This window comes from Cricetulus griseus, chromosome 2, assembly GCF_003668045.3.
Source record: "Cricetulus griseus strain 17A/GY chromosome 2, alternate assembly CriGri-PICRH-1.0, whole genome shotgun sequence".
NCBI lineage: Eukaryota > Metazoa > Chordata > Mammalia > Rodentia > Cricetidae > Cricetulus > Cricetulus griseus.
Genome location: NC_048595.1, coordinates 376,460,929 through 376,488,287, shown reverse-complemented (window position 1 = coordinate 376,488,287; position 27,359 = coordinate 376,460,929). Strand labels below are relative to the sequence as shown.

General features: G+C 45.7%; 1 protein-coding gene across 4 annotated transcripts in view; it reads left to right on the top strand.

Moving 5' to 3' along the window:
- The window catches only part of Pla2g6 (phospholipase A2 group VI), a 95,883-nt gene that overhangs the window by 8,432 nt on the left and 60,092 nt on the right, over positions 1–27,359 (top strand). For all 4 annotated transcript variants that reach the window (XM_027403992.2, XM_027403995.2, XM_035440763.1 and 1 more), the window contains one exon: positions 155–406. In XM_027403992.2, the coding sequence (XP_027259793.1) occupies positions 198–406 (209 nt within the window). In that variant the 5' untranslated portion in view covers positions 155–197. The remainder of the gene's footprint in view (positions 1–154; positions 407–27,359) is intronic.

Genomic DNA, 27,359 nt, shown 5'->3' with positions numbered 1-27,359 from the left:
TGCTATTCCATGCAGGGCAGTTTCTGTCATTTTCAGGTTCTTGCTGGTCCAGAATTGGTACAGAGCTGGTAGGTGATGGAGTGTCCACGCAGGACACCTGGGAGTGGGCATGAGAGGCTGCATCCAGCTGACCAGAGACCTTATTTTTTTCCAGAGTAAGGGGGCAGGCTGTCCCCCCCCCACCTGCCCCACGGAGGATGCAGTTCTTCGGACGCCTTGTCAACACCCTCAGTAGTGTCACCAACTTGTTCTCAAACCCATTCCGGGTGAAGGAGATATCTGTGGCTGACTATACCTCACATGAACGTGTTCGAGAGGAAGGGCAGCTGATCCTGTTCCAGAATGCTTCCAATCGCACCTGGGACTGCATCCTGGTCAGCCCTAGGAACCCACATAGTGGCTTCCGGTAGGTGATAGGCACATCTCCTTTCATTCCTTCCATCCTGAGCTTTTGGGATCCGTGTGGATATGGCTTCTTTGGAGCTTCTTTTGCCCGAAAGTCCTATTATTGAAGGGAAGGGCCAGGAGGAGAAAATAGTGGATCATTCCTGAGTCTTCTCGCCTGTAGATGGTGGGAAAGAAGGATTGGGAAGCCGAGCAGGGCCCACTGGGGTGCCCTTGAAATGAATGGTGGTACTGTGACTATTGTAGGGATCGGGGTTGGACAGCTGGTGTATAAAGGCTGGCAATAGGCAAGCTGGGACTTCTTGGGCCTAGGAGGCTAGGGCAGGACTCCAGGGCAAGGCAGAGTGGGAAAAGGGGAGACTCCACAGAGCTAAGCCTCCATTTCAGGGTCTGATGGAGTTGGGCTGCCTGACGTCAGGGTGGGTTTCTACCAATGCTCTTTCTTCTTGCTCTTCTGTCTGGCTATCCCGTTATCCATCTGTTCACAGGAGCTCTGAGTCTGGGGCCAGTCAGTCCTGTGAGATGACACACATGGTCTGTGTTTTTAAGGAACATGCAGACTGTTGAAGGAAACCACAAGTACACAGGCCTCCTAACCCTTGTAAGGAGCTGTGTTTTGCCAGAGGTAGAGCCTGGGTAACCATAGAGACACAGGAAGCAGTCCTTTGCTGTTGCTGGAAGAGGAATGGCTTTGTTCCAGAGGAGAAGGGAGAAGGCTGTTCCAGGCCTTCAGAGGCAGGGAGGGTGCATGCAGAGGACCTGAGTTTGGTTCTCAGTACCTGGGTCAGGCAGCTCACAACTGTAACTCCTGCCCCAGGGATCCAGTGTCCTCTTCTGGTCTCAGAATGCACCTACACTCATGCAGACACAAATACATAAACAATTTAAAAGTTGTGAAATACAGCAGACATCTAGAAGAGTATCTTTCGCTCAGAGATTAATCACAAATATCTCTGTACCTACTGACACCACGCTGAGAAATAGAACACACTGTACGAGAGGCCTCTTTCACCAAAGAATGGCAATCAGCAACCTGACTTTTGTGTTCATTGCTTTTGTATTCTGCACTCAACTTTCTTTTCTTTTTTCTTTCTTTCTTTTGGTTTTTAAAGACAGGGAGACAGGGTTTCTCTGTAGTTTTGGAGCCTGTTCTGGAATTTGCTCTGTAGACCAGGCTGGCCTCAAACTCACAGAGATTTGCCTGCCTCTGCCTCCCGAATTCCCGGAGGCAGCATTTACTTTTTAACTATACATTTCTCGGGATGCATCCCTGTTATCAAATAGCACATGACTGCATGCCACTGTTTATTTATTTATTATATAGTTGATGCAAGTGTAGGTTCTTTCTTGTTTTTGCTGTATGCATACCTTCCTATTTGTCGTGTCCCCAGGAGTACTGGTGAACCTGAGGCAGTGACAGTCTGGGTTGGTAATGATCATGTATTTTCCTACCCACTGTGAATGAGATTTCCTGATATTATGCACCCTAATACTTGATATTGTCAGTGCAAAAACTGTGAGTCATTCCTTTGAGCAACTAGTAGAGCATTATTGTAACTTTATTGTGTGTTTACTTAGTTACAAGTGGACTAGAGCCTCTTTCAGCAGTTGTGAACCACTTGGGGCATCTTTAGTGATGTAGCTGCTCAGCTCTCAGCCATTTAAGAGAGTTACCTTTTAAAAATATTATTACTGACCAGGCATGGTGGTGCATGCCTTAAATCCCAGCACTCTGGAGGCAGAGGCAGGCACCTTTACTCACTGAGCCATCTTGCCTCCTTATTTTTATTTTATTTTTGAGATAGGGTCTTAGACTGTGGTCCAGACTGCCATGATACTTAGTATGAAGCCTAGGTTGGCCTCAAACTCAGAGCAATCCCCTGCATCAGCCTTCTGAATGCTGGGATTATAGTCATGTGGCATTTAAAGTTTTTTTGGATTTTGTTTTTTATAGGGAGATGGACTTGGAGGATAGAGTAAATCAATAGATTTTTTTTTTTCTTTTAAATTTGTTTTGGAAAGTTTGTAGCATTAACCTTTTTTTTTTTTTTTTTTTTTTTTTTTTTTTTTTTTTTTTTTTTTTTTTTTTTTGGTTTTTCGAGACAGGGTTTCTCTGTGTAGCTTTGGAGCCTATCCTGGCACTCGCTCTGGAGACCAGGCTGGCCTCGAACTCACAGAGATCCACCTGCCTCTGCCTCCCGAGTGCTAGGATTAAAGGCATGCTCCACCATCGGTGTTGTCTTTATAGCAGGTATTACCTCATGCTCTCTGAGTACTTCATGTTATTGCCTTCCCCTATAAGAACAGACACTCTGTCTCAAAATAACAAAAACAGAACAAAAAAGAACAGACACTCCATGTGCCATGGCCATGCATGCCCTTAATCCTAGCACTTGGAAGGAAGAGGCAGGTGGATCTCTGAGTTTGAGGCCAGCCTGGTCTACAGAGTGAGTTTTCAGGACAGCCAGGGCTATGCAGAGAGACCCTGTCTTGAAAAAAACCAACACACACACACAGGTGCACATACACAAGGGAACAGACTCAGAGTAGTGTCCACACTGGTTTGTTCCTATAGTCGCTCTGTTGAGACCCATGTCTGGCATAGAGAATACCTGGAGGTGTTTGTTGAGTGCACTCTTCAGAGGACAGGTTGGGGAGGACAGGCTAGGGAGGACAGGCTGAGGAGGACAGGCTAGGGAGGACAGGCTGGCTCCATCAGACCAGCCTTCTGTGGGCACTGCCTGTACTAGAGCCAGCTTGCTTCTGCACTTATATAGGTGTGAGACAAAGCCCAACTGTTGAGAACCATGGCCAGAACTCCAGGTCACCACCCTAACGTGTAGTTGCCTGGCTTTGTCACACTGCTTTCTCACCATTCTCACAGGAGTGCAGTTAATCTATCTCATGTTTCAAGTGGGACTCAGAAGGGGAGGGGTTTACCAAAGTCTCACATCAACTTCATAGCTGAACTGTACTCAAACCCAACTCCTTTTCAATAAACAGAATTTTCTTTTCTGATTAGAAAAATAATGCATATGCTCATTGGAGAAATTTAGAAATAAGAGAAATGGGTAGGTGTTGGTGGAGTTTCTGTCCTGCCTGTTCCCATAGCCGTTTAGCCCCAAATAAACACACAGAAACTTATATTAAGTATAAACTGGCCAATGGTTCAGGCTTCTTACTACCTAGCTCTCTCTTAATTAATTATTAATCCATAACTGCTAATCTATGTATTTCTACATGGTCTTATCTTACTGGAGAACATCCAGCATCCTGTCTTCCCAACAGCTGCATGGCGTCTCTTCCTGCTGGCTTCTCTCTCTTTCCTCTCCCTAGAATTCTGGTCTGGTAGCCCCACCTATACTTCTTGCCTGGCTAGTGGCCAATCAGTGTTTTATTCTTTTTTTATTTTTTTAAAGATTTTATTTATTTATTATGTATACAACATTCTGCTTCCATGTATATCTGAACACCAGAAAAGGGCACCAGATCTCATAACAGATGGTTGTGAGCCACCATGTGGTTGCTGGGAATTGAACTCAGGACCTCTGGAAGAGCAGTCAGAGAGATGCTGAGCCATCTCTCCAGCCCCCAATCAGTGTTTTATTCATCAACCAATAAGAGAAGCATATATACACAAGGACATCTCCCATCATTTCCTCTTTTCTGTCTAAATAAAAAGAAAGGCTTAACTTTAAGATAGTAAAATTATATATAACAAAACATCTATCAAGCAAGAACTATAGTTAATAATATTTAGTCCACTAACATTTGGCAAAATTTATAGAAAATATTTTATCATCTGTCTTATCTTTGTGAGTCTAAAGTTTTATATGAAACTTATCTTTTATCACAACTAAGGAAAACCATAATCGTAATTATCTGTCTTTAACTCCATCAAAGACCTCAGAAGGATAATATATAAACTCTAGAATTGACAGAGACATCTCGCTGCCTGGACAGTTACCCAAATTTTCTCTGTAACATTGGAGCATCTATCTTAGCCACAGTGTGTCTGGTACACTTGTCAGTGAAGCAGGAAGTTTTAAACCATCTGCCTATATTGGCAGTTTGTCAGTCATTTTTCTCTGTGTCCTGAAGAATGTCTGGCAGACTCTTCCATGAAGCAGGAACCTTGCAACTGACTGCAACAATACCGTCCAGCTTGTTTTGGCAAGTTCAGCAGTCACTGTCCTGTGGGTCCATCATGCCCAATTTATACAGCATAGAGTCAAAGAGTCCAGGCAAGAGCAGTTTCTTGCCCAAATGGCTGTTTCTACCATGTTGAAGGCGAATTCCTTAACAAGTTTCTTTGATGCCCATCTTCCTCTCTGATCCAATTGGTGTTGTCAGGACAGTTGTGTCTCACGGTCATGAAAAACCTAAACCATTTTAAATGCCACATATTCTGTAGGTCTTTCAAAGGTGTGAAAAATATCAGGTAGGAATGTTGGATTTATTCTGCATCTATACATATTTTGTCAAATATCCTTACAGACCTTTTAGCTTGGTTGAGATCACTTTGTGTTATATATTATTTGTATCCCGCTTTTTCACTTGTTACAAATACACATCTTCCTGTTCTTTTAAAATAATTTATTACATTTTGTTTATTGTGTATGTATTGATATCACAGTGTAGAGTGGGGTCGTGTCATAGTGTAGAGTGGTGTCCTGTCATAGTGTAGAGTGGGGTCCTGTCATAGTGTAGAGTGAATCCCGGCATAGTGTAGAGGGTGGTCGAGTCATAGTATACAGTTGGGTCCTGTCATAGTGTAGAGTGGGTCAAGTCTTACTGTAGAGTGGGGTCCTGTCATAGTGTAGAGTGAGGTCGTGTCATATTGTAGAGTGCAGTGGTTTCATAGTGTAGCGTGGGTCCTGTCATAGTGTAGAGTGGGTTTGTGTCATAGTGTAGAGTGGGGTCGTGTCATATTGTAGAGTGGGGTCCTTACATAGAGTTAGTGTGGTCCGGTCATAGTGTAGGTTGGTGTCGTGACATAGTTTAGAGTGAGGTCATGTCATAATGTAGAGTGCGGTAGTGTCATAGTATAAAGTGGGCTCCTGTCTTAGTGTAGATTGGTGTCCTGTCATAGTGTAATGTGGGGTTGTGTCATAGTGTAGGGTGAGGTCCTGTCACAGTGTAGAGTGGGGTCCTGCCATAGTGTAGATTGGGGTCCTGTCATAGTGTAGAGTGGTGTCATGTCATGGTGCAGAGTGGGATCATGTTATAGTGTAGAGTGAGGTCCTGTCATAGTGTAGCGTGAGGTCCTATCACAGTGTAGAGTGGGGTCCTGCCATAGTGTAGATTGGGGTCCTGTCATAGTGTAGAGTGGTGTCATGTCATGGTGCAGAGTGGGGTCATGTTATAGTGTAGAGTGAGGTCCTGTCATAGTGTAGCGTGAGGTCCTATCACAGTGTAGAGTGGGTTGTGTCATAATGTAGAGTGCAGTGTTGTCATAGTGTAGAGTGGTTCCTTTCACATTGTAGACTCGGGTTGTGTCATAGTGTCGAGTGGGGTCCTGTCATAGTGTAGAGTAGAGTCCTGTCATAGTGTAGAGTGGGGTCGTTTCATATTGTAGAGTGGCATCCTGTCATAGTGTAGAGTGGGGTCGTGTAATAGTGTAGAGTGGTGTCCTGTCAGGTGTAGAGTGAGATCGTGTCATGGTGTAGAGTGGGGTCCTGTCATAGTGTAGAGTGAGGTCCTGTCATAGTGTAGCGTGAGGTCCTGTCACAGTGTAGAGTGGGGTCATGTCACAGTGTAGAGTGGGGTTGTCTCATAGTGTAGAGTGAGGTCCTGTCATAGTGTAGCATGAGGTCCTGTCACAGTGTAGAGTGGGGTCATGTCACAGTTTAGCGTGTGGTCGTCTCATAGTGTAGACTGGGGTCCTGTCATAGTGTAGAGTGGCGACCTGTCATTATAGAGTGGGATCGGCTCTTGGTGTAGAGTGGGGTCCTGTCATTGTGAAGACTGAGGTCGTGTTATAGTGTAGAGTGGGGTCGTGTCATAGTGTAGAGTGGGGTCCTGTCATAGTGTAGAGTAGAGGTTGTGTCATAGTGTAAATTGGGCTCCTGTAATAGTGTAGAGTGGGGTCATATAGTGTAGAGTGGGGTCGTGTCATAGTGTAGAGTGGGGTCGTGTCATAGTGTAGAGTGGGGTCGTGTCATAGTGTAGAGTGGTGTCCTGTCATAGTGTAGAGTGGTGTCCTGTCATAGTGTAGAGTGGGGTCTTGTCAGTGTAGAGTGGTGTCCTGTCATAGTGTAGAGTGGGGTCCTGTCATAGTGTAGAGTGGTGTCCTGTCATGGTGTAGAGAGGGCTACTGTCATAATGTAGTGTGGGGTCCTGTCACAGTGTAGAGTGGGTTGTGTCATAATGTAGAGTGCAGTGTTGTCATAGTGTAGAGTGGTTCCTTTCACATTGTAGACTCGGGTTGTGTCATAGTGTCGAGTGGGGTCCTGTCATAGTGTCGAGTGGGATCCTGACATAGTGTAGAGTGGGGTCCTGTCATAGTGTAGAGTGGGGTCCTGTCATAATATTGAGTGTGCTCCTGTCATAGTGTAGATAGGGGTCCTCTCATAGTGTAGAGTGATGTCGTGTCACAGTGTAGAATGGGGTCCTGTCATAATGTAGAGTGGAGTTGTGTCATAATGTAGAGTGGAGTCGTGTCATAGTGTAGACTGGAGGTGTGACATAGTGTAGAGTGTGGTTGTGTCATAGTGTAGAGTTGGGTCCTGTCATTGTGTAGTGTGGGGTCCTGACATTATGTAGACTCAGGTCATTTTATAGTTTAGAGTGGGGTCGTGAAATAGTGTAGTGTGGGGTCGTGTCATAGTGTACAATGAGGTCCTGTCATAGTGTTGAGGAGGTCCTGTCATAGTGTAGAATGGGCTCTTGTCATAGTGTAGATTGAGGTTGTGTCATAATTAAAGAAGGCTCTGGTCAGAGTGTAGAGTGGGGTCCTGTCATAGTGTAGAGTGAAGTCGTGTCATAGTGTAGAAGGGAATCCTGTCATAGTGTAGAAGGGAATCCTGTCATTGTGTAGAGTGGGGTCTTGTCATAATGTAGAGTGGGGTCTTGTCATAGTGTTGAGTAGGATCCTATCATAGTGTAGAGTGGGCTCTTGTCACAGTGTACAGTGGGTTTATGTCATAGTGTAAATTGGGGTCCTGTCATAGTGCAGAGCAGGTTCATGTCATAGTATAGAGGGGGCTTCTCTCATAGTGTAGTGTTGGGTCCTCTCACTGTATAGAGTGGTGTCGTGTCATAGTGTAGAGTGGGGTCGTGTGATAATGTTGAGTGGGGTCCTGTGTAGTGTAGAGTGGGTTCTGTCATAGTGTAGAGTGAGGTCCTGTCATAGTGTATTGTATTGGTTGTGTCATAGTTTAGATTAGGGTTCTATTATAGTGGAGAATGGGGTCCTGTCATAGTGTAGAGTCTTGTCATGTTATATTGTAGAGTGGGCTCGTGACATAGTGTAGACTGGGGTTCTTTCATAGTGTAGAGTGCACTCCTATCATAGTGTAGAGTGGGGTACTGTCATAGTGTAGAGTGGGGTCATGTCATAGTATAGTGTGGGGTCCTGTTTTAATTAGAGTTTGGTCATTTCATAGTGTAGAGTGGGGTGGTGTCATAGAGTAGAGTGGGGTCTTGTCATAGTGTTGAGTGGGCTCATGTCATCGTGTAGAGTGGGGTCCTGTCAGAGTATAGATTTGGATCCTATAATAGTGTAGAGTGAGGTATTGTCATAGTGTAGAGTGGGGTCCTGTCACAATATTGAGTGTTTTGCTGTCATAGTATAGATTGAAGTCCTCTCAATTTATAGAGTAGTGTCGTGTCACAGTGTAGAATGGGGTCCTGTCATAATGGAAAGTGGCGTCCTGTCATAGTGTAGAGTGAGGTCCTGTGATAGTATAGAGTGGGTTCCTGTCATAGTGTAGAGTTGGGTCCTGTCATAGTGTAGAGTGCGATCCTGTCATAGTGTACAGTGGGGTAGTGTCATTGTGTAAATTGGGGTCCTGTAATAGTGTAGCGTATGGTCCTGTCATAGTGTTAATTGGGGTCCTGTCATAGTGTAGAGAGGGGTCCTGTCATAGTGTACAGTGGGGTCGTGTCATAGTTACTGTGGGGTCCTGTCACAGTGTAGAGTGGGGTCCTGTCATAGTATAGAGTCCAGTGATATTATAGTGTAGAATGGGTTCTGTCATAATGTAGAGTGGGGCCCTGTCATAGTTTATAGTGGTGTCATGTCATAGTGTAGAGTGGGGTTGTGTCATAGAGTAGAGTGGGGTCGTGTCATAGTGTAGACTGGAGTCGTGACATAGTGTAGAGTGTGGTGGTGTCATAGTATAGAGTTGGGTCCTGTCATTGTGTAGTGTGAGGTCCTGACATTATGTAGACTCAGGTCGTTTCATAGTTTAGAGTGGGGTTGTGAAATAGTGTAGTGTGGGGTTGTGTCATAGTGTACAATGAGGTCCTGTCATAGTGTTGAGGAGGTCCTGTCATAGTGTAGAATGGGCTCCTATCGTAGTGTAGATTGAGGTTGTGTCATAATTAAAGAAGGCTCTGTTCAGAGTGTAGAGTGGGGTCCTGTCACAGTGTAGAGTGATGTCCTGTCATAGTGTAGAGTGAGGTCATGTCATAGTGTAAATTGGGGTCCTGTCATAGTGTAGAATGGGGTCCTGTCATTGTGTAGAGTGGGGTCTTGTCATAGTGTAATGTGGGGTCCTGTATAGTGTTGAGTAGGATCCTGTCATAGTGTAGAGTGGGCTCTTGTCCAGTGTAGAGTGGGTTCATTTCATAGTGTAAATTGGGGTCCTGTCATAGTGCAGAGTAGTTTCATGTCATAGTATAGAGGGGGCTTCTCTCATAGTGTAGTGTTGGGTCCTGTTACAGTGTAGAGTGGTGTTGTGTCATAGTGTAGAGTGAGGTCGTGTCATAGAGTAGAGTGGGGTCATGTCACAGTGTAGAGTTCGGTCCTGTCATAGTGTTGAGTGGGGTCCTGTCATAGTGTAGAGTCTTGTCATGTCATATTGTAGAGTGTGCTCATGACATAGTGTAGACTGGGGTCCTTTCATAGAGTAGAGTGGACTCCTGTCATAGTGTAGAGTGGGGTCCTGTCATAATGTATTGTATTGGTTTTGTCATAGTTTAGAGTGGGGTTCTATTATAGTGTAGAGTGGGGTCCTGTCATAGTGTAGAGTGGGGTCCTGTCATAGTGTAAATTGGGGTCCTGTCATAGTTAGTGTGGGGTCCTGTCACAGTGTAGTGTGGGGTCCTGTTTTAATCAGAGTTTGGTCATTTCGTTGTGTAGAGTGCGGTGGTGTCATAGTGTGGAGTGGGGTCATGACATAGTGTAGAGTGCAGTGATGTCATTGTGTAGAGTGGGTCCTTTCATAGAGTACAGTGGGGTTGTGTCATAGTGTTGAGTATAGTTTGTGTCATAGTTTAGAGTGGGTTCTATTATAGTGTAAATTGGAGTCCTGCCATGTGTAGAGTGGGGTCCTCTCATTGTGTAGAGTGGGATCTTGTCATAGTGTAGAGTGGGGTCTTGTCAAAGTGTAGAGTGAGGTCGTGTCATATTGTAGAGTGCAGTGGTTTCATAGTGTAGTGTGGGTCCTGTCATAGTGTAGAGTGGGTTTGTGTTATAGTGTAGAGTGGAGTCGTGTCATATTGTATAGTGTGGTGCTTACATAGTGTTAGTGTGGTCCAGTCATAGTGTAGGTTGGTGTCGTGACATAGTTTAGAGTGAGGTCATGTCATAATGTAGAGTGCGGTAATGTCAGTGTAAAGTGGGCTCCTGTCTTAGTGTAGATTGGTGTCTTGTCATAGTGTAATGTGGGGTCGTGTCATAGTGTAGACTGGGTCCTGTCATAGTGTATAGTGGGCTCCTGTCATAGTGTAGAGTGGGTCCTGTCATAGTGTATAGTGGGCTCCTGTCATAGTGTAGAGTGGGTCCTGTCATAGTGTAGCGTGTGGTCCTGTCATAGTGTATAGTATAGGTTGTGTCATAGTTTAGAGTTGGGTTCTATTATAGTGTAGAGTGGGCTTGTGTCATAGTGTAGAGTGGTGTCCTGTCATAGTGTAGAGTGGGGTCCTGTCATAGTGTAGAGTGGGGTCCTGTCATAGTGTAGAGTTGTGTCATGTCATATTGTAGAGTGGGCTCGTGTCACATTGTAGACTGTGGTCTTTTCATAATGTAGAGTGGACTCCTGTCATAGTGTAGAGTGGGGTCTTGTCATAGTGTAGAGTGGGTTCCTGTTATAGTGTAGAGTGTGGTCATGTCATAGTGCAGAGTGTTGGTGTCATAGTGTAGAGTGTGTTCGTGTCATAGTGCAGAGTGGTGGTGTCCTAGTGTAGATTGGTGTCCTGTCACAGTGTAGAGTGCTTGGTATCATCGTGTAGAGAGGGTCCTTTCACAGTGTAGAGTGGGGTTGTGTCATAGTGTTGAGTGGGGTAGTGTCATAATGTAGACTGGGGTCCTGTCATTGTGTAGAGTGGGTTCTTGTCATAGTGTAGAGGGGGTCCTGTCATACTGTAGAGTGGGTTCCTGTCATAGTGTAGAGTGCGGTGGTGTCATAGTGTAGAGTGGGGTCCTGTCATAATATTGAGTGTGCTCCTGTCATAGTGTTGATTGGGGTCCTCTCATAGTGTAGAGTGGTGTCATTTCACAGTGTAGAATGGGGTCCTGTCATAATGTAGAGTGGGGTCCTGTCATAGTTTAGAGTGGTGTCGTGTATAGTGTAGAGTGGGGTTGTGTCATAGTGTAGAGTGTGGTTGTGTCATAGTGTAGAGTGGGGTCGTGTCATAGTGTAGAGTGGGTCCTTTCACAGTGTAGACTCGGGTCGTGTCATAGTGTTGAGTGGGCTTGTGTTATAGTGTCGAGTGGGGTCCTGTCATAGTGTAGAGTGGGGTCTTGTCATTGTGTAGAGTGTGCTCCTGTCATAGTGTAGATAGGGCTCCTCTCATAGTGTAGAGTGATGTCGTGTCACAGTGTAGAATGGGGTCCTGTCATAATGTAGAGTGGGGTCCTGTCATAGTGTAAATTGGGGTCCTTCATGGTGTAGATGGGGTCGTGTCAGAGTGTAAATTGGGGTCCTGTCATAGTGTAGAGTGTGGTCCTGTCATAGTGTAGAGTGGGGTCGTTTCATAGTTAGTGTGGGGTCCTGTCATAGTGTACAGTTTGGTCATTTCGTAGTGTAGAGTGCGGTGGTGTCATAGTGTAGAGTGGGTTTTTTCATAGTGTAGAGAGGGGTCCTGTCATAGTTTTGAGTGGGGTTCTGTCATAGTGTAGAGTTGTGTCCTGTGATAATGCAGAGTGGGGCTCATGTCATAATGTAGAGTGGGGTCATGTCATAGTGTAGCGTGGGGTCCTGTCATGGTGTAGAGTGGGCTCCTGTCGTAGTGTATATTGGTCTTGTGTCATAGTGTAATGTGGGTTCGTGTTATAGTATAGAGTGCGGTGGTGTCATAGTGTACACTGGTGTCCTCTCATAGTGTAGAGTGGGGTCATGTCATACTGTAGAGTGGTTGTCCTGTCATAATGTAGTGTGGGGTCCTGTCATAGTGTAGATTCCAGTGGTGTCATAGCGTAGAGTGGGGTCCTGTCATTGTGTAGATTGAGGTTGTGTCATAATTAAAGTCGGCTCCAGTCATAGTGTATAGTGGGGTCATATCAGAGTGTAGAGTGGGTATTGTCATAGTGTAGAGTGGGGTCATGTCATAGTGTAGAGTGGGGTCCTGCCATAGTGTAGAGAGTCGTTCTGTCATAGTGTAGAGTGCGGTGGTATCATAGTAGAGTATGGTCCTGTTATAATGTTGAGTGTGCTCATGTCATAGTACAGATTCGGGTCCTCTCATAGTGTAGCGTGGTTTCGTGTCACAGTGTAGAATGGGGTCCTGTCATAGTGTAGAGTGAGGTTGTGTCATAGTGTAGAATGGAGTCGTGTCATAGTGTAGAGTCGGGTCCTGTCATGGTGTAGAGTGTGGTCGTGTCATAGTGTAGAATGAGGTCCTGTAATAGTTAGACAGGGTCCTGTCAAGTGTAGAGTCGGTTCCTGTCGTAGTGTAGATTGGTGTCCTGTCATAGTGTAATGTGGATTTGTGTCATAGTGTAGAATGCAGTGGTGTCATAGAGTAGACTGGGGTCCTTTCATAGTGTAGAGTAGGATCCTGTCATATTGTATTCTCGGTTCCTCTCATAGTGTAGAGTGGGGTCCTGTAATAATGTAGAGTGGGTTCGTGTTATTGTGTAGACTGGGGTGGTGTCTTAGTGTAGCGTGATGTCGTGTCACAGTTTAGAGTGGGGTTTGTCATAGTGTAGAGTGGGGTCCTGTCATAGTGTAGAGTGGGGTCCTGTCATAGTGTAAATTGGGGTCTTTCATGGTATAGATGGGGTCCTGTCAGAGTGTAAATTGGGGTCCTTCGTGGTGTAGAGTGGGGTCCTGTCATAGTGTAGACTGGGGTCGTGTCACAGTGTAGAGTGCAGTGGTGTCATAGTGTAGTGTGGGATCATGTCATAGTGTAGAGTGTGGTTGTGTCATAGTGTAGATTGGTGTCCTGTCATAGTGTAGAGTGCGGTGGTGTCATAGTGTCAAGTGGGGTCCTATCACAGTGTAGAGTGGGATTGTGTCATAGTGTAGAGTGTGGTCGTGTCTTAGTGTAGATTGGTGTCCTGTCACAGTGTAGAGTGCGGTGGTGTCATAGCGTAGAGTTGGTTCGTGTCATAATGTAGAGTGGGGTCCTGTCATATTGTTGAGTGTGGTGGTGTCATAGTGTAGATTTTGGTCCTGCTATAGTGTAGATTGAGGTTGTGTCATAGTATAGAGTGGGGCCATGTCATATTGTTGAGTGGGCTTGTCATACTGTAGTGTGGGTTCCTTTCATAGTATAGAGTGGGATCGTGTCATAGTGTAGAGTGGTGTCTAGTCATAGTGTAGAGTGGGGTCCTGTCATAGTGTAGAGGCGGATCCTGTCATAGTGTAGAGTGGGCTCCTGTCATAGTACAGAGTGCGTTCCTGTCATAGTATAGACAGGGGTCATGTCATAGTGTAGAGTGGAGTTGTGTTTAGTGTAGAGTGGGGTTGTGCCATAGTGCAGAGTGTGGTGGTTTCCTAGTGTAGAGTGGGGTCATGTCACAATGCAGAGGGCATGTTGTCATAGTGTAGAGTGGGTCCTTTCACAGTGTAGATTTGGGTCGTGTCATAGTATTGAGTGGGGTCCTGTCATTGTGTAGAGTGGGTTCTTGTCATAGTGTAGAGTGGGGTTCTGTCATAATGTAGAGTGTGGTGGTGTCATAATGTAGAGTGGGGTCCTGTCATAATATTGAGTGTGCTCCTTTCATAGTGTAGATTGGGTTCTTGACATAGTGTAGAGTGGGGTTCTGTCATAATGTAGAGTGTGGTGGTGTCATAATGTAGAGTGGGGTCCTGTCATAATATTGAGTGTGCTCCTTTCATAGTGTAGATTGGGTTCTTGACATAGTGTAGAGTGGGGTCCTGTCACAGTGTAGAATGGGGTCCTGTCATAATATAGAGTGGGGTCCTGTCATAGTTTAGAGTGGTGTCGTGTCATAGTGTAGAGTGGGGTCCTGTAATAATGTAGAGTGGGGTTGTATCATAGTGTAGAGTGGGGTCGTGTCATAGTGTTGATTGGGGTTGTGTCATAGTGTAGAGTGGGGTCCTGTCATTGTGTAGAGTGGGTTCTTGTCTTAGTGTAGAGTGGGCTCCTGTCTTAGTGTAGATTGGTGTCCTGTCATAGTGTAGAGTAGGGTCCTGTCATAGTGTAGAGTGGGCTCAAAGCCTTGTGTAGAGTGGGGTCCTGTCATATTGTAGTGTGGGGTCGTATCATAGTGTAGAGTGGTGTCGTGTCATAGTGTTGAGTGGGGTCCTGTCATAGTGTAGAGTGGGGCCCTGTCATAATGTAGAGTGGTGTCATGTCATAGTGTAGACTGTAGTGTATTAATAGTGTAGAGTGGGTCCAGTCATAGTGTATAGTGTGTTCGTGTCATAGTAAAGAGTGTGGTCGTGTCATATTGTAGAGTGGTGTCCTTACATAGTGTTAGTGGGGTCCAGTCATATTGTAGTGTGGAGTCCTGTCATAGTGTAGAGTGGGGTCCTGTCATAATATTGAGTGTGATCCTGTCATAGTTTAGATTGGGGTCCTCTCATAGTGTAGAGTGGTGTCTTGTCACAGTGTAGAATGGGGTCCTGTCATAATGTAGTGTGGGGTCCTGTCATATTGTAAATTGGGGTCCTGTCATAGTGTAGAGTAGGGTCCTGTCATAGTGTAGAGTGGGCTCAAAGCCTTGTGTAGAGTGGGGTCCTGTCATATTGTAGTGTGGGGTCGTATCATAGTGTAGAGTGGTGTCGTGTCATAGTGTTGAGTGGGGTCCTGTCATAGTGTAGAGTGGGGACCTGTCATAATGTAGAGTGGTGTCATGTCATAGTGTAGAGTGTAGTGTATTAATAGTGTAGAGTGGGTCCAGTCATAGTGTATAGTGTGTTTGTGTCATAGTAAAGAGTGTGGTCGTGTCATATTGTAGAGTGGTGTCCTTACATAGTGTTAGTGGGGTCCAGTCATATTGTAGTGTGGAGTCCTGTCATAGTGTAGAGTGGGGTCCTGTCATAGTGTAGAGTATGGTCTTCTCATAGTGTAGAGTGGGGTCGTGTCATATTGTAGAGTGTGGTTGTGTCATAGTGTAGAGGGCAGTGGTGTCATAGTATAGAGTGGGGTCCTATCATTGTGTAGTGTCAGGTCCTTTCATAGTGTAGAGTGGGGTCTGTCTAGAGTGGGGACTGTCATAGTGTAAAATGAGGTCCTGTCATAGTGTACAATGAGGTCCTGTCATAATGTAGATTGGGCTCCTGTCTTAGTGTAGATTTGTGCCTTGTCATATTGTAATGTGAGGTCCTGTCATAGTGTCGAGTGTTTTCATGTGATAGTGTATAGTGAGGTCCTGTTATATTATTGTGTGGGTTCCTGTCATAGTGTAGAGTGGGTTCCTGTCATAGTGTTGAGTGGGTTCTGTGATAGTGTAGAGTGCAGTGGTGTCATAGTGTAGAGTGGGGTCCTGTTGTAGTGTAGTGTGGGTTCCTGTTATAGTGTAGAGTGGGCTCCTGCCCTAGTGTAGAGTGGGGTCCTGTCATATTGTAGTGTGGGGTCTTTTCATAGAGTAGAGTGGTGTCATGTCATTGTGTTGAGTGGGGTCCGGTCATAATGCAGAGTGGGGTCCTTTCATAGTGTAGAATGAGGTCCTGTCATTGTGTAGAGGACATCCTGTCATAGTGTATAGTGGGCTCCTGTCGTAGTGTAGATTGGTGTCCTCTGATATTGTAATGTGGGTTCGTGTCATAGTGTAGAGTGCGGTGGTGTCATAGTGTAGATTGGGATCCTCTCATAGTGTAGAGTTGGATCCTGTCATAGTGTAAGTGGGGTTGTGACATAGTTTAGAGTGAGGTCGTCTCATAGTGTAGAGTGTGGTCCTGTTATAGTATAGAGTGGGGTATGTCATAATGTAGTGTGCAGTCGTGTTATAGTGTAGAGTGGGCTCCTGTCATAGTGTAGAGTGGGGTCGTGTCATATTGTAGAGTGGGGTCCTGTAATAGTGTAGAGTGTGGTCCTGTCATAATGTAGAATGTGGTGGTGTCATAGTGTAGAGTGTGCTCCTGTCATAGTGTAGATTGGGGTCCTCTCATAGTGTAGATTGGTGTCTTGTCACAGTGTAGAATGGGGTCCTGTCATAATGTAGTGTGTGGTCCTGTCATAGTTTAGATTGGTGTCGTGTCATAGTGTAGAGTGGAGACTTGTAATAATGTAGAGTGGGGTCTTGTCATAGTGTAGAGTGGGGTCGTGTCATAGTGTAGAGTGGTGTCGTGTCATAGTTTAGAGTGGGTTCCTGTCATAGTGTAGAGTGGGGTCCTTTCATAGAGTAGAGTGGTGTTGTGTCACAGTGTAGAATGGCGTCCTGTCATAATGTAGTGTGGGGTCCTGTCATATTGTAAATTGGGGTCCTGTCATAGTGTATAGTGGGGTCCTGTCATAGTGTAGAGTGGGCTCCTGGCCTAATGTAGAGTGGGGTCCTGTCATAGTTTAGATTGGTGTCGTGTCATAGTGTAGAGTGGGGACCTGTAATAGTGTAGAGTGGGGTCTTGTCATAGTGTAGAGTGGGGTCGTGTCATAGAGTAGAGTCGGGTTCGGTCATGGTGTAGAGTGGGGTTGTGTCGTAGTGTAGAGTGGGGTCCTCTCACAGTATAGAGTGGGGTATGTCATAGTGTAGAGTGGGGTTGTGTCATATTGTAGAGTGGGGTCCTGTCGTAGTGTAGAATGGTGTCCTGTCATAGTGTAAAGTGGTGTCTTGTCACAGTGTTGAATGGGGTCCTGTCATAGTGTAGAGTGGTGTCATGTCATAGTGTGGAGTGGGTCCTATTATAGTGTAGAGTGGGTTCCTGTCATAGTGTAGAGTGGGGTCCTCTCATAATGTAGAGTGCGGTGGTGTCATAGTGTAGAGTGGGGTCCTGTCATAGTGTAGATTGGGGTCCTCTCATAGTGTAGAGTGGTATCGTGTCACAGTGTAGAATGGCGTCCTGTCATAATGTAGTGTGGAGTCCTGTCATATTGTAAATTGGGGTCCTGTCATAGTGTAGAGTGGGCTCCTGGCCTAGTGTAGAGTGGGGTCCTGTCATAGTGTTGAGTGGGGTCCTATCATAGTGTAGAGTAGGGTCCTGTTATAGTGTAGGGTGGGGTCCTGTCATAGTGTAGAGTGGGGCCCTATTATAGTGTAGAGTGGTGTAGTGTCATAGTGTAGAGTGCAGTGGTTTCATAGTGTAGAGTGGGTCCAGTCACAGTGTAGAATGGGTTCCTGTCAGTGTAGAGTGGGGTCCTGTCACAGTGTAGAGTGGGGTCCTGTCATAATGTAGAGTGTGGCGGTGTCATAGAGTAGATTGGGGTACTCTCATGGTGTAGAGTGGTGTCGTGTCACAGTGTAGGATGGGGTCCTGTCATAATGTAGTGTGGAGTCCTGTCATTGTTTAGAGTGGTGTCGTGTCATAGTGTAGAGAGGTGTCGTGTCATAGTGTAGAGTAGGGTCTTGTCATAGTGTAGAGTGGGGTCGTGTCATAGTGTAGAGTGCGGTAGTGTCATAGTGTACAGTGTGATCCTGTCATATTGTATAGTGGGGTACATCATAATGTAGAGTGGGGTCGTATCATACTGTAGAGTGGGGTCCTGAAATAGTGTAATATGGTGTTCTGTCATAGTGTAGATTTGGGTCCTGTCATAGTGTCGAATGCGGTGGTGTCATACTGTAGAGTGGGGTCCTGTCATAGTGCAGAGTGCGTTCGTGTAATAATGTATAGTGGGCTCCTGTAATATTGTAGCGTGGGATCCTAACATAGTGTAGAGTGGGGTCCTGTCATAGTGTAGAGTGAGATCGTATCATAGTGTAAAGTTTTGTCATGTCATGCTGTTGAATGGGGTCCTGTCATAGTGTAGAGGGGGTCCTGTCATAGTATAGAATGGACTCCTGATGTAGTGTAATTTGGTGTCCTGTCATAGTGCAACGTGGGTTCGTGTCATAGTGTAGAGTGCAGTGGTGTCATAATGTAGACTGGGGTCTTCTCATAGTGTAGAGTTGGATCCTGTCATAGTGTAAGTGGGGTCATGACATTGTTTAGAGTGAGGTTGTGTCATAGTGAAGAGTGCGGTAGTGTCATAGTGTAGAGTGGGGTCCGGTCATACTGTAGAGTGGGGAATGTCATAGTGTGGAGTGAGGTCCTGTCTTAGAGTAGTGTGGGGTCCTCTTCATAATGCAGAGTTGGGTCCTGTCATATTGTAGTGTGTGGTCGTATCATAGTGTTGAGTGTGTTCCTGTCATAGTGTTGAATAGAGTCCTGTCACAATATATAGTGGAACCTGTCATAGTGTAGAGTGGGTTCATGTCATAGTGTAGAGTGAGGTTGTGTCATAGTGTAGAATGGAGTCATGTCATAGTGTAGAGTGGTTCCTGTCATGGTGTAGAGTGTGGTCATTTCATAGTGTAGAGTTGTGTCCTGTCATTGTGTAGATTGGGGTAGTGTCATAGTGTAGAATGAGGTCCTCTTAGTGAAGGTATAGAGGGGGTCCTGTCATAGTGTGGAGTGGGCTCCTGTTGTAGTGTAGATTGGTGTTCTATCATAGTGTAATGTGGGTTCATGTCATAGTGTAGAGTGCGGTGGTGTCATAATGTAGACTGGGGTCCTCTCATAGTGTAGAATGGGGTCCTGTCATAGTGTAGAGTGGGATATGTCATAGTGTAGAGTGGGGTCTTGTCATAGTGTAGTGTGGGGTTCTGTCATAGTGTAGATTGGGATCCTGTCATAGTGTTGAGTGCAGTGTTGTCATAGTGTACAGTGGGGTGCTGTCATAGTGTAGAGTGGGGTCTTGTCTAGAGTAGTGTGGGGTCCTGTCATAATGCAGAGTTGGGTCCTGTCATATTGTAGAGTGGTGTCATATCATAGTGTAGAGTGGGTTCCTGTCATAGTGTAAACTGTCATCCTGTCACAGTGTATAGTGGGCTCCTGTCATAGTGTAGAGTAAGGTTGTGTCATAGTATAGAATGGAGTTGTGTCATAGTGTAGAGTGGGGTCCTGTCATGGTGTAGACTGGTCATTTCATAGGGTAGAGTGGAGTCCTATTATTGTGTAGAGTGCGGTATTTTTATAGTGTAGAATGAGGTCATGTCAGTCACAGTGTAGAGAGGGTCCTGTCATACAGTGGAGTGGGCTCCTGTCGTAATGTAGATTGGTGTTCTATCATAGTGTAGTGTGGGTTCATGTAATACTGTAGAGTGCAGTGGTGTCATAGTGTACACTGGGGTCCTCTCATAGTGTAGAGTGTGGTCCTGTCATAGTGTAGTGTGGGGTGATGACATAGTTTAGAGTGAGGTCGTTTCATAGTGTAGAGTGTGGGAGTGTCGTAGTGCAGAGTGGGGTCCTGTCATAGTGTAGAGTGGGGTCCTGTCATAACGTAGTGTGGAGTTCTGTCATATTGTAGATTGGGAACCTGTCATAGTGTCGAGTGCGGTGTTGTCATAGTTTAGAGTGGGTTCGTGTCATATTGTAGAGTGGGGTCCTGTCATAGTATAGAGTGGGCTCCTGTTGTAGTGTAATTTGGTGTCCTGTCATAGTGTAATGTGGGTTCGTTATGTGGGGTATGTCATAGTGTAGAGTGCGGTGGTGCCATAGTGTAGACTGGGGTCCTCTGATAGTGTAGAGTGGGGTCCTGTTATAGTGTAGAGTGGGGTATGTCGTAGTGTAGAGTGTGGTCCTATCATAGTGTAGAGTGGAACCCTGTCATAGTGTAGAATGGGGTCCTCTCACAGCGTAGAGTGGGGTCCTGTCATAGTGTAAGTGGGTTAGTGACTATGTTTAGAGTGAGGTTGTGTCATAGTGTAGACAGCGGTAATGCCATAGTGTAGAGTGGAGTCCTGTCATAGTGTAGAGTGGGGTATGTCATAGTGTAGAGTTGGGTGGTGTCATAGTGTTGAGTGAGGTCCTGTCATAGTGTAGTATGGGGTTCTGTCATACTGTAGAGTGGCGTCCTATCATAATGTAGAGTGGGACACTGTCATAGTGTAGAGTGGTGTCGTGTCACAGTCTAGAATGGGGTCCTGTCATACTGTAGAGGGGTTCCTGTCATAGTGTAGAGTAGGCTCCTGTCGTAGTGTAATTTGGTGTCCTGCTATAGTGTAATGTGGGTTCGTGTCATAGTGTAGAGTGCAGTAGTGTCATAGTGTAGAGTGCGGTAGTGTCATATTGTAGAGTGGGGTCCTGTCATAGTGTATAGTGGGGTCGTGTCATAGTGTAGAGTGGGTTCCTGTCATAGTGTGGTGTGGGGTTCTGTCAAAGTGTAGAATGGTGTCCTGTCATAGTGTCGAGTGCGGTGTTGTCATAGTTTAGAGTGGGTTCATGTCATAGTGTAGAGTGCGGTCGTGTCAAAATGTAGCATGGGGTCCTGACATAGTGTAGCATGGGGTCCTGTCATAGTGTAGAGGGGGGTCCTGTTATAGTATAGCGTGGACTCCTGATGTAGTGTAATTTGGTGTCCTGTCATAGTGCAATGTGTATTCGTGTCATAGTGAAGAGTGCGATAGTGTCATAGTGTAGAGTGGGGTCATGTCATAGTGTAGAATGGGGTCGTGTCATATAGTAGAGTGGGTTCCTGTCATAGTGTAGAGTGATGTCGTGTCATAGTGTAGAGTGTTGTCATGTCACATTGTAGAATGGGTCTTGTCATAGTGTAGAGGGGTTCCTGTCATAGTGTAGAGTGGGATTGTGTCATAGTGTAGAATGAGGTCCTGTAATAATGTAGAGGGGGTCTTGTCCTAGTGTAGAGTGGGCTCCTATCATAGTGTAGATTGGTGTCCTGTCATAGTGTAATGTGTGTTCGTGTCATAGTGTAGAGTGCGGTGGTGTTATAGTGTAGACTGGGATCCTCTCATAGTGTAGAGAGGGGTCCTGTCATAGTGTAAGTGGGTTCGTGACATAGTTTAGAGTGAAGACTTGTCATAGTGGAGATTGGGGTCCTTTCACAGTGTAGAGTGGGGTATGTCATATTGTAGAGTGGGGTCGTGTCATAGTGTAGAGGGCGGTGGTGTCATAGTGTAGAGTGGGGTTCTGTCATTATGTATTGTGGTGTCCTTTCATAGTGTAGCCTGAGGTCATGTCATAGTGTGGAGTGGGGTCTTGTCATAGTGCAGAGTGTGGTCGTGTCATAGTGTAGAGCGCGGTGGTGTCATAGTGTAGAGTGCAGTGGTCTTATAGTGTAGAGTGGGTCCTTTCACAGTGTAGAGTGGGGTCTGTCATAGTGTAGAGTGGGGTCGTCTAATAGTGTAGTGTGGTGTCCTGTATTTTGTAGAGTGGAGTCCTGTCATAGTGTAGTGTGGGGTCGTACCATATTATAGAGTGGGTCGTGTAATAGTGTTGAGTGGGGTCCTGTCATAGTGTAGAGTGGGTTGTGTCATAGTGTAGAGGGCGGTGGTTTCATAGTGTAGAGTGGGGTCCTGTCATTATGTATTGTGGTGTCCTTTCATAGTATAGCCTGAGGTCGTGTCATAGTGTAGAGTGGCTTCCTGTCATAGTGTAGAGTCTGGTGGTATCATAGTGTAGAGTGACATCCTGTCATAGTGTAGAGTGAGGTAGTGTCTTTGTGTAGAGTGGGGTCGTGTCATAGTGTAGCATGGTGTCCTGTCATAGTGTAGTGTGGGTCCTGTCATAGTGTAGAGTGCGGTTGTGTCATAGTGTAGATTGGTTTCGTGTCACAATGTAAAATGGGGTCCTGTCATCATGTAGAGTGTGTCGTGTCATAGTTTAGAGTGGTGTATTGTCATAATGTAAAATGGGGTCATGTCATAGTGTAGAGGACTATGGTGTCATAGTGTAGAGTGTGGTCCTGTCATTGTGTAGTGTGGGTTAGTTTCATAGTGTACACTGAGGTCATGTCATATGTAGAGTTGGGTCTTGTCATAGTGTCGTGTTTGGTCCTGTTTATTGTAGAGCACAGTGGTGTCATAGTGTAGAGTGCCGTGGTGTCATAGTGTAGAGTGCAGTGGTGTCATAGTGTAGAGTGGGTCCTTTCACAGTAGAGTGGGGTCTCTCATAGTGTAGAGTGGGGTCGTGTCATAGTGTAGTGTGGGATCCTGTGTATTATAGAGTGTTGTCCTGTCATAGTATAGAGTGGGCACCTGCCCTAATGTAGAGAGGGGTCCTGTCAAAGTGTAGAGTGTGGTCTTGTCTTAGAGTAGAGTGGGGTCCTGTCATAAAGGAGAATGGTGTCCTGTCATATTGTAGAGTGTGGTCATATCATACTGTAGAGTGGATTCCTGTCATAATGTAGAGTGTGGTCCTGTCACAGTGTAGATTGGGCTCCTGTCATAATGTAGAGTGGGTTCATGTCATAGTGTAGAGTAAGGTTGTGTCATAGTGTAGCATGGAGTCGTGTCATAGTGTAGAGTGGGGTCCTATCATGGTGTAGTCTGTGGTAATATCATAGTGTAGAGTGGGTCCTGTCATTGTGTAGAGTGGGGTCGTCTCATAGTGTAGAATGAGGTCCTGTCATAGTGTAGTGGGAGTCCTGTCATAGTGTCGAGTTGACTCCTGTCCTAGTGTAGATTCATGTTCTGTCATAGTGTAATGTGGGTTCATGTCGTAGTGTAGAGTGCAGTGATGTCATAGTGTAGACTGGGGTCCTCTCATAGTGTATAGTGGGATCCTGTCATAGTGTAAGTGGGGTCGTGACATAGTGTAGAGTGCGGTAGTGTCATATTGTAGAGTGGGGTCCTGTCATAGTGTATAGTGGGGTATGTCATAGTGTAGAGTGGGGTCGTGTCATTGTGTAGAGTGGTTTCCTGTCATAGTGTAGTCTGGGGTTCTGTCAAAGTGTAATATGGTGTCATGTCATAGTGTCGAGTGTGGTTCTGTCATAGTGTAAAGTGGGGTCCTGTCATAGTGTAGAGTGCGGTCATGTCATAGTGTAGAGTGCGGTCATGTCATAGTGTTGAGTGCGGTCATGTCATAGTGTTGAGTGCAGTCGTGTCATAGTGTAGAGTGCAGTTGTGTCATGGTGTAGAGTAGGGTCCTATCATAGTGTAGAGTGGGGTCATGTCATTGTGTAGAGTGGGGTCATGTCATAGTGTAGAGTGAGGTTGTGTCATAGTGTAGAATGGAGTCATGTCATAATATAGAGTGCAGTGGTGTCATTTTGTAGAGTGGGGTCCTGTCATAGTGTAGAGTGAGGACGTGTCATAGTGTAGAGTGGGGTCGTGTCATATTGTAGAGGAGGTCCTGTCATAGTGTAGAGTGGAGTCGTATCATAATGTAGAGTGAGGTCCTGTCTTAGTGTAGAGTGGGCTCCAGTGACAGTGTTCAGTGGGGTCCTGTCATAGTGTAGAGTGGGGTCCTGTCATAGTGTAAAGTTGGGTCATGTCATAGTAAAGAGTGGGGTAGTGTCATAGTGTAGAGTGGGGTCCTGTCATAGTGTAGAGTTGGGTCGTGTCATAGTGTAGAGTGTGGTCGTGTCATAGTGCATAGTGGGGTCGTGTCATAGTGTAGAATGAGGTCCTGTCATATTGTAGAGGAGGTCATGTCATAGTGTAGAGTGGGCTCCTGTCACAGTGTAGAGTGGGATCATGTCATAGTGTACAGTGGAGTCGTGTCATAATGTAGAGTGAGGCCCTATCATAGTTTAGGGTAGGCTTCTGTCATGGTGTAGAGTGTTGATGTGTCATCGTGTAGAGTGGGGGGTGTCATAGTGTAGAGTGGGGTCCTGTCATAGTGTAGACTGGGGACATGTAATAGTGTAGATGGGGTCATGTCATAATATAGAGTGGGGTCATGTCATAGTGGAGTGTGCTGTCATGTCATAGTGTATAGTGGTGTTGTGTCACAGTATAGTGTGGGCTCCTGTCATAGTGTAGATGGGCTCTTGTCATAGTGTAGAGTGGGGTCCTGTGGTAGTATAGAGTGATGTCCTGTCATAGTGGAGAGTTAGCTCGTATCATAGTGTAGAGTGCGGTTGTGTCATAGTGTGGATTGTGCTCCTGTCATAGTGTATTGTGTGGTCATGTCATAGTGCAGAGTGGTGTTGTGTCATAGTGTAGACTGGGGTCCTAAATATTGTAGAGTGGGGTCATATCATAGTGTAGAGTGTGGTGGTGTCATAGTGTAGATTGGGACCTGTCACAGTGTAGTGTGGGGTCGAGTCATAGTGTAGAATGGGGGCATGTCATAGTGTAGAGTGGGTCCTGTCATAGTGTACAGTGTGGTTGTGTCATAGTGTATAGTGGGGTCATGTTATAGTGTACAGTGTGGTTCTGTCATAGTGTTGAGTGGGGTTGTGTCATAGTGTAGAATGGGGTCGAGTCATACTGTAGAGTGGGGTCCTGTCATAGTGTAGAATGGGGTTGTGTCATAGTATAGAGTAGGGTCTCTTCATATTGTAGACTGGGGTCGTTTCATAGTGTAGAGTGTGGTCATGTCATAGTGTTCAGTGAGGTCCTTTATATTGTAGAGTGGGCTCCTAACATAGTGTAGATTGGGGTCATGTATAATGTAGAGTGGGATCCTCTCATATTGTAGAGTGCGGTGGTGTCATAGTGTTGAGTGAGGTCCTGTCATAGTGTAGAGTGGGGTTGTGTCATAGTGTAGAGTGGGCTCCTGTCATAGTGTAGAGTGGGGGCGTGTCATAGTGTAGAGTGGGGTCCTGTCATAGTATACAGTGGGGTTGTGTCATAGTATAGAGTGAGGTCATGTTATAGTATAGAGTGGTGTTCTCTCATAGTGTTGACTGGGGTCATGTAATAGTGTAGATGGGGTCATGTCATAGTATAGAGTGGGGTCGTGTCATAGTGTAGAGTGAGATCATGTCACAGGGTAGAGTGGGGTTGTGTTATAGTGTAGAGTGGGGTCCTGTCATAGTGTACAGTGGGGTTGTGTCATAGTGTAGAGTGGGCTCCGGTCATAGTGTAGAGTGGGGTCGTATCATAGTGTAGAGTGTGGTCCTGTCATTGTGTAGATTGGAGTCATGTTAGTGTAGAGTGGGGTCCTGTCATAGAGTAGAGTAGCCTGAGGTCCTGTCATAGTTTAGAGTGAGGTCCTGTCATAGTGTAGAGTGCGGTTATTTCATAGTGTAGAGTGGAGTGTGTCATAGTGTAGAGTGGGCTTCCGTCATAGTGTAGATTGAGGTTGTGTCATAATTTAGCATGGGCTCCGGTCATAGTGTAGAGTGGGGTCATGTCATAGAGTAGAGTTGGGTCGTTTCATAGTGTAGAGCAGGCTCATGTCATAATGTAGAGTGGGTTCCTGTCAAAGTGTAAAGTGAAGTCGTGTCATAGTGTAGTGGGGCTGTGTCATAGTGTAGAGTGGGGTCTGCCATAATTTATACAGGGCTCCGGTCATAGTGTAGAGTGGGTTCCTATCATAGTGTAGAGTGTGTTCCTGTCATAGTGTAGATTAGGGTCATGTTAATGTAGAGTGGGGTCCTGTCATAGTGTAGAGTGGGGTCCTGTCATAGTGTAGAGTGCGGTCATGTCATAGTGTAGAGTACGGTCATGTCATAGTGTTGAGTGCAGTCGTGTCATAGTGTAGAGTGCAGTTGTGTCATGGTGTAGAGTAGGGTCCTATCATAGTGTAGAGTGGGGTCATGTCATAGTGTAGAGTGAGGTTGTGTCATAGTGTAGAATGGAGTCATGTCATAATATAGAGTGCAGTGGTGTCATTTTGTAGAGTGGGGTCCTGTCATAGTGTAGAGTGAGGACGTGTCATAGTGTAGAGTGGGGTCTTGTCATAGTAGAGTGTGGGCTCCTGTCATAGTATAGAGTGGGTTACTGTCATAATGTAAAGTGGGGTCGTGTCATAGTGTAGAGTGGGGTTGTGTCATAGTGTAGAATTGGTCCTCTCATAGTGTAGAGTGGGGTCATGTCATAGTGTACAGTGAGGACCTTCATAGTGTAGAGTGGGCTCCATTCATAGTATAGATTGGGGTCATGTCGAAATGTAGAGTGGTGTCGTGTCATAGGGTAGAGTGTGGTCCTGTCATAGTGTAGAGTGAGATCGTGTCATAGTGTAGAATGGGGTCATGTCATAGTGTTGATTTGGTCCTGTCATAATGTAGAATGGAGTCGTGTCACAGTGTAGAGTGCGGTGGTGTCATATTGTAGCATGAGGTCCTGTCATAGTGTAGACTAGGGACGTGTCATAGCATAGAGTGGGGTCGTATGATAGTGTAGAGTGGATTCCTGTCATAATGCAGAGTGGTGTCTTGTCATATTGTAAAGTGTTGTGGTGTCACAGTGTAGAGTGTGGTCCTGTCATAGTGTAAAGTGGTGTCATGTCATCGTGTACAGTGGGGTCCTGTCATAGTGTAGAGTGGGTTTGTGTCATAGTGTAGATTGGGGTTGTGTCATAGTGTAGAGTGAGTTCTTGTTATAGTGTAGAGTGGGGTCCTGTCATAGTGTAGAGTGAGGTGTCATAGGTTAGAGTGGGGTCCTGTCATAGTGTAGAGTGAGATCGTATCATAGTGTAGAATGGGATCGTGTCATAGTGTTGATTTGGTCCTGTCATAGTGTAGAGAGGGGTGGTGTCATAATGTAGAATGGAGTCATGTCACAGCGTAGAATGTGGTGGTGTCATATTGTAGCGTTAGGTCCTGTCATAGTGTAGACTAGGGACGTGTCATAGCATAGAGTGGGGTGGTGTGATAGTGTAGAGTGGATTCCTGTCGTAATGCAGAGTGGTGTCCTGTGATATTGTAAAGTGTTGTGGTGTCACAGTGTAGAGTGTGGTCCTGTCATAGTGTAAAGTGGTGTCATGTCATCGTGTACAGTGGGGTCCTGTCATAGTGTAGAGTGGGTTCGTGTCATATTGTATAGTGGGTGCTTGTCATAGTGTAGAGTGGGTTCATGTCATATTGTAGATTGGGGTTGTGTCATAGTGTAGAGTGAGTTCATGTTATAGTGTAGAGTGGGGTCCTGTTATCGTGTAGAGTGGGGTCATGTCATAGTGTAGACTGGGGTCTTTTCATAGTGTAGAGTGGGGTAGAGTCATAGTGTAGACTGGGGTCATGTAATAGTGTAGAGTGGGGTCAAGTCATACTGTAGAGTGGGGTGTGTCATAGTGTAGAGTGGGCTTCCGTCATAGTGTAGAGTGGGCTTCCGTCATACTGTAGATTGAGGTTGTGTCATAATTTAGCGTGGGCTCCGGTCATAGTGTAGAGTGAGGTCATGTCATAGTGTATTTGGGGTCCTGTCATAATGTAGAGTGAGCTCCTGTCATAGTGTAGAGTAGGGTCATGTCATATTGTAGAGTGAGGTTGTGTCATAGAGTAGAATGGAGTCATGTCATACTGTAGAGTGCGTGTGGTATCATATTGTAGAGTGGGTTCCTGTCATAGTGTATTGTGGGGATGTGTCATAATGTAGAGTGGTATCC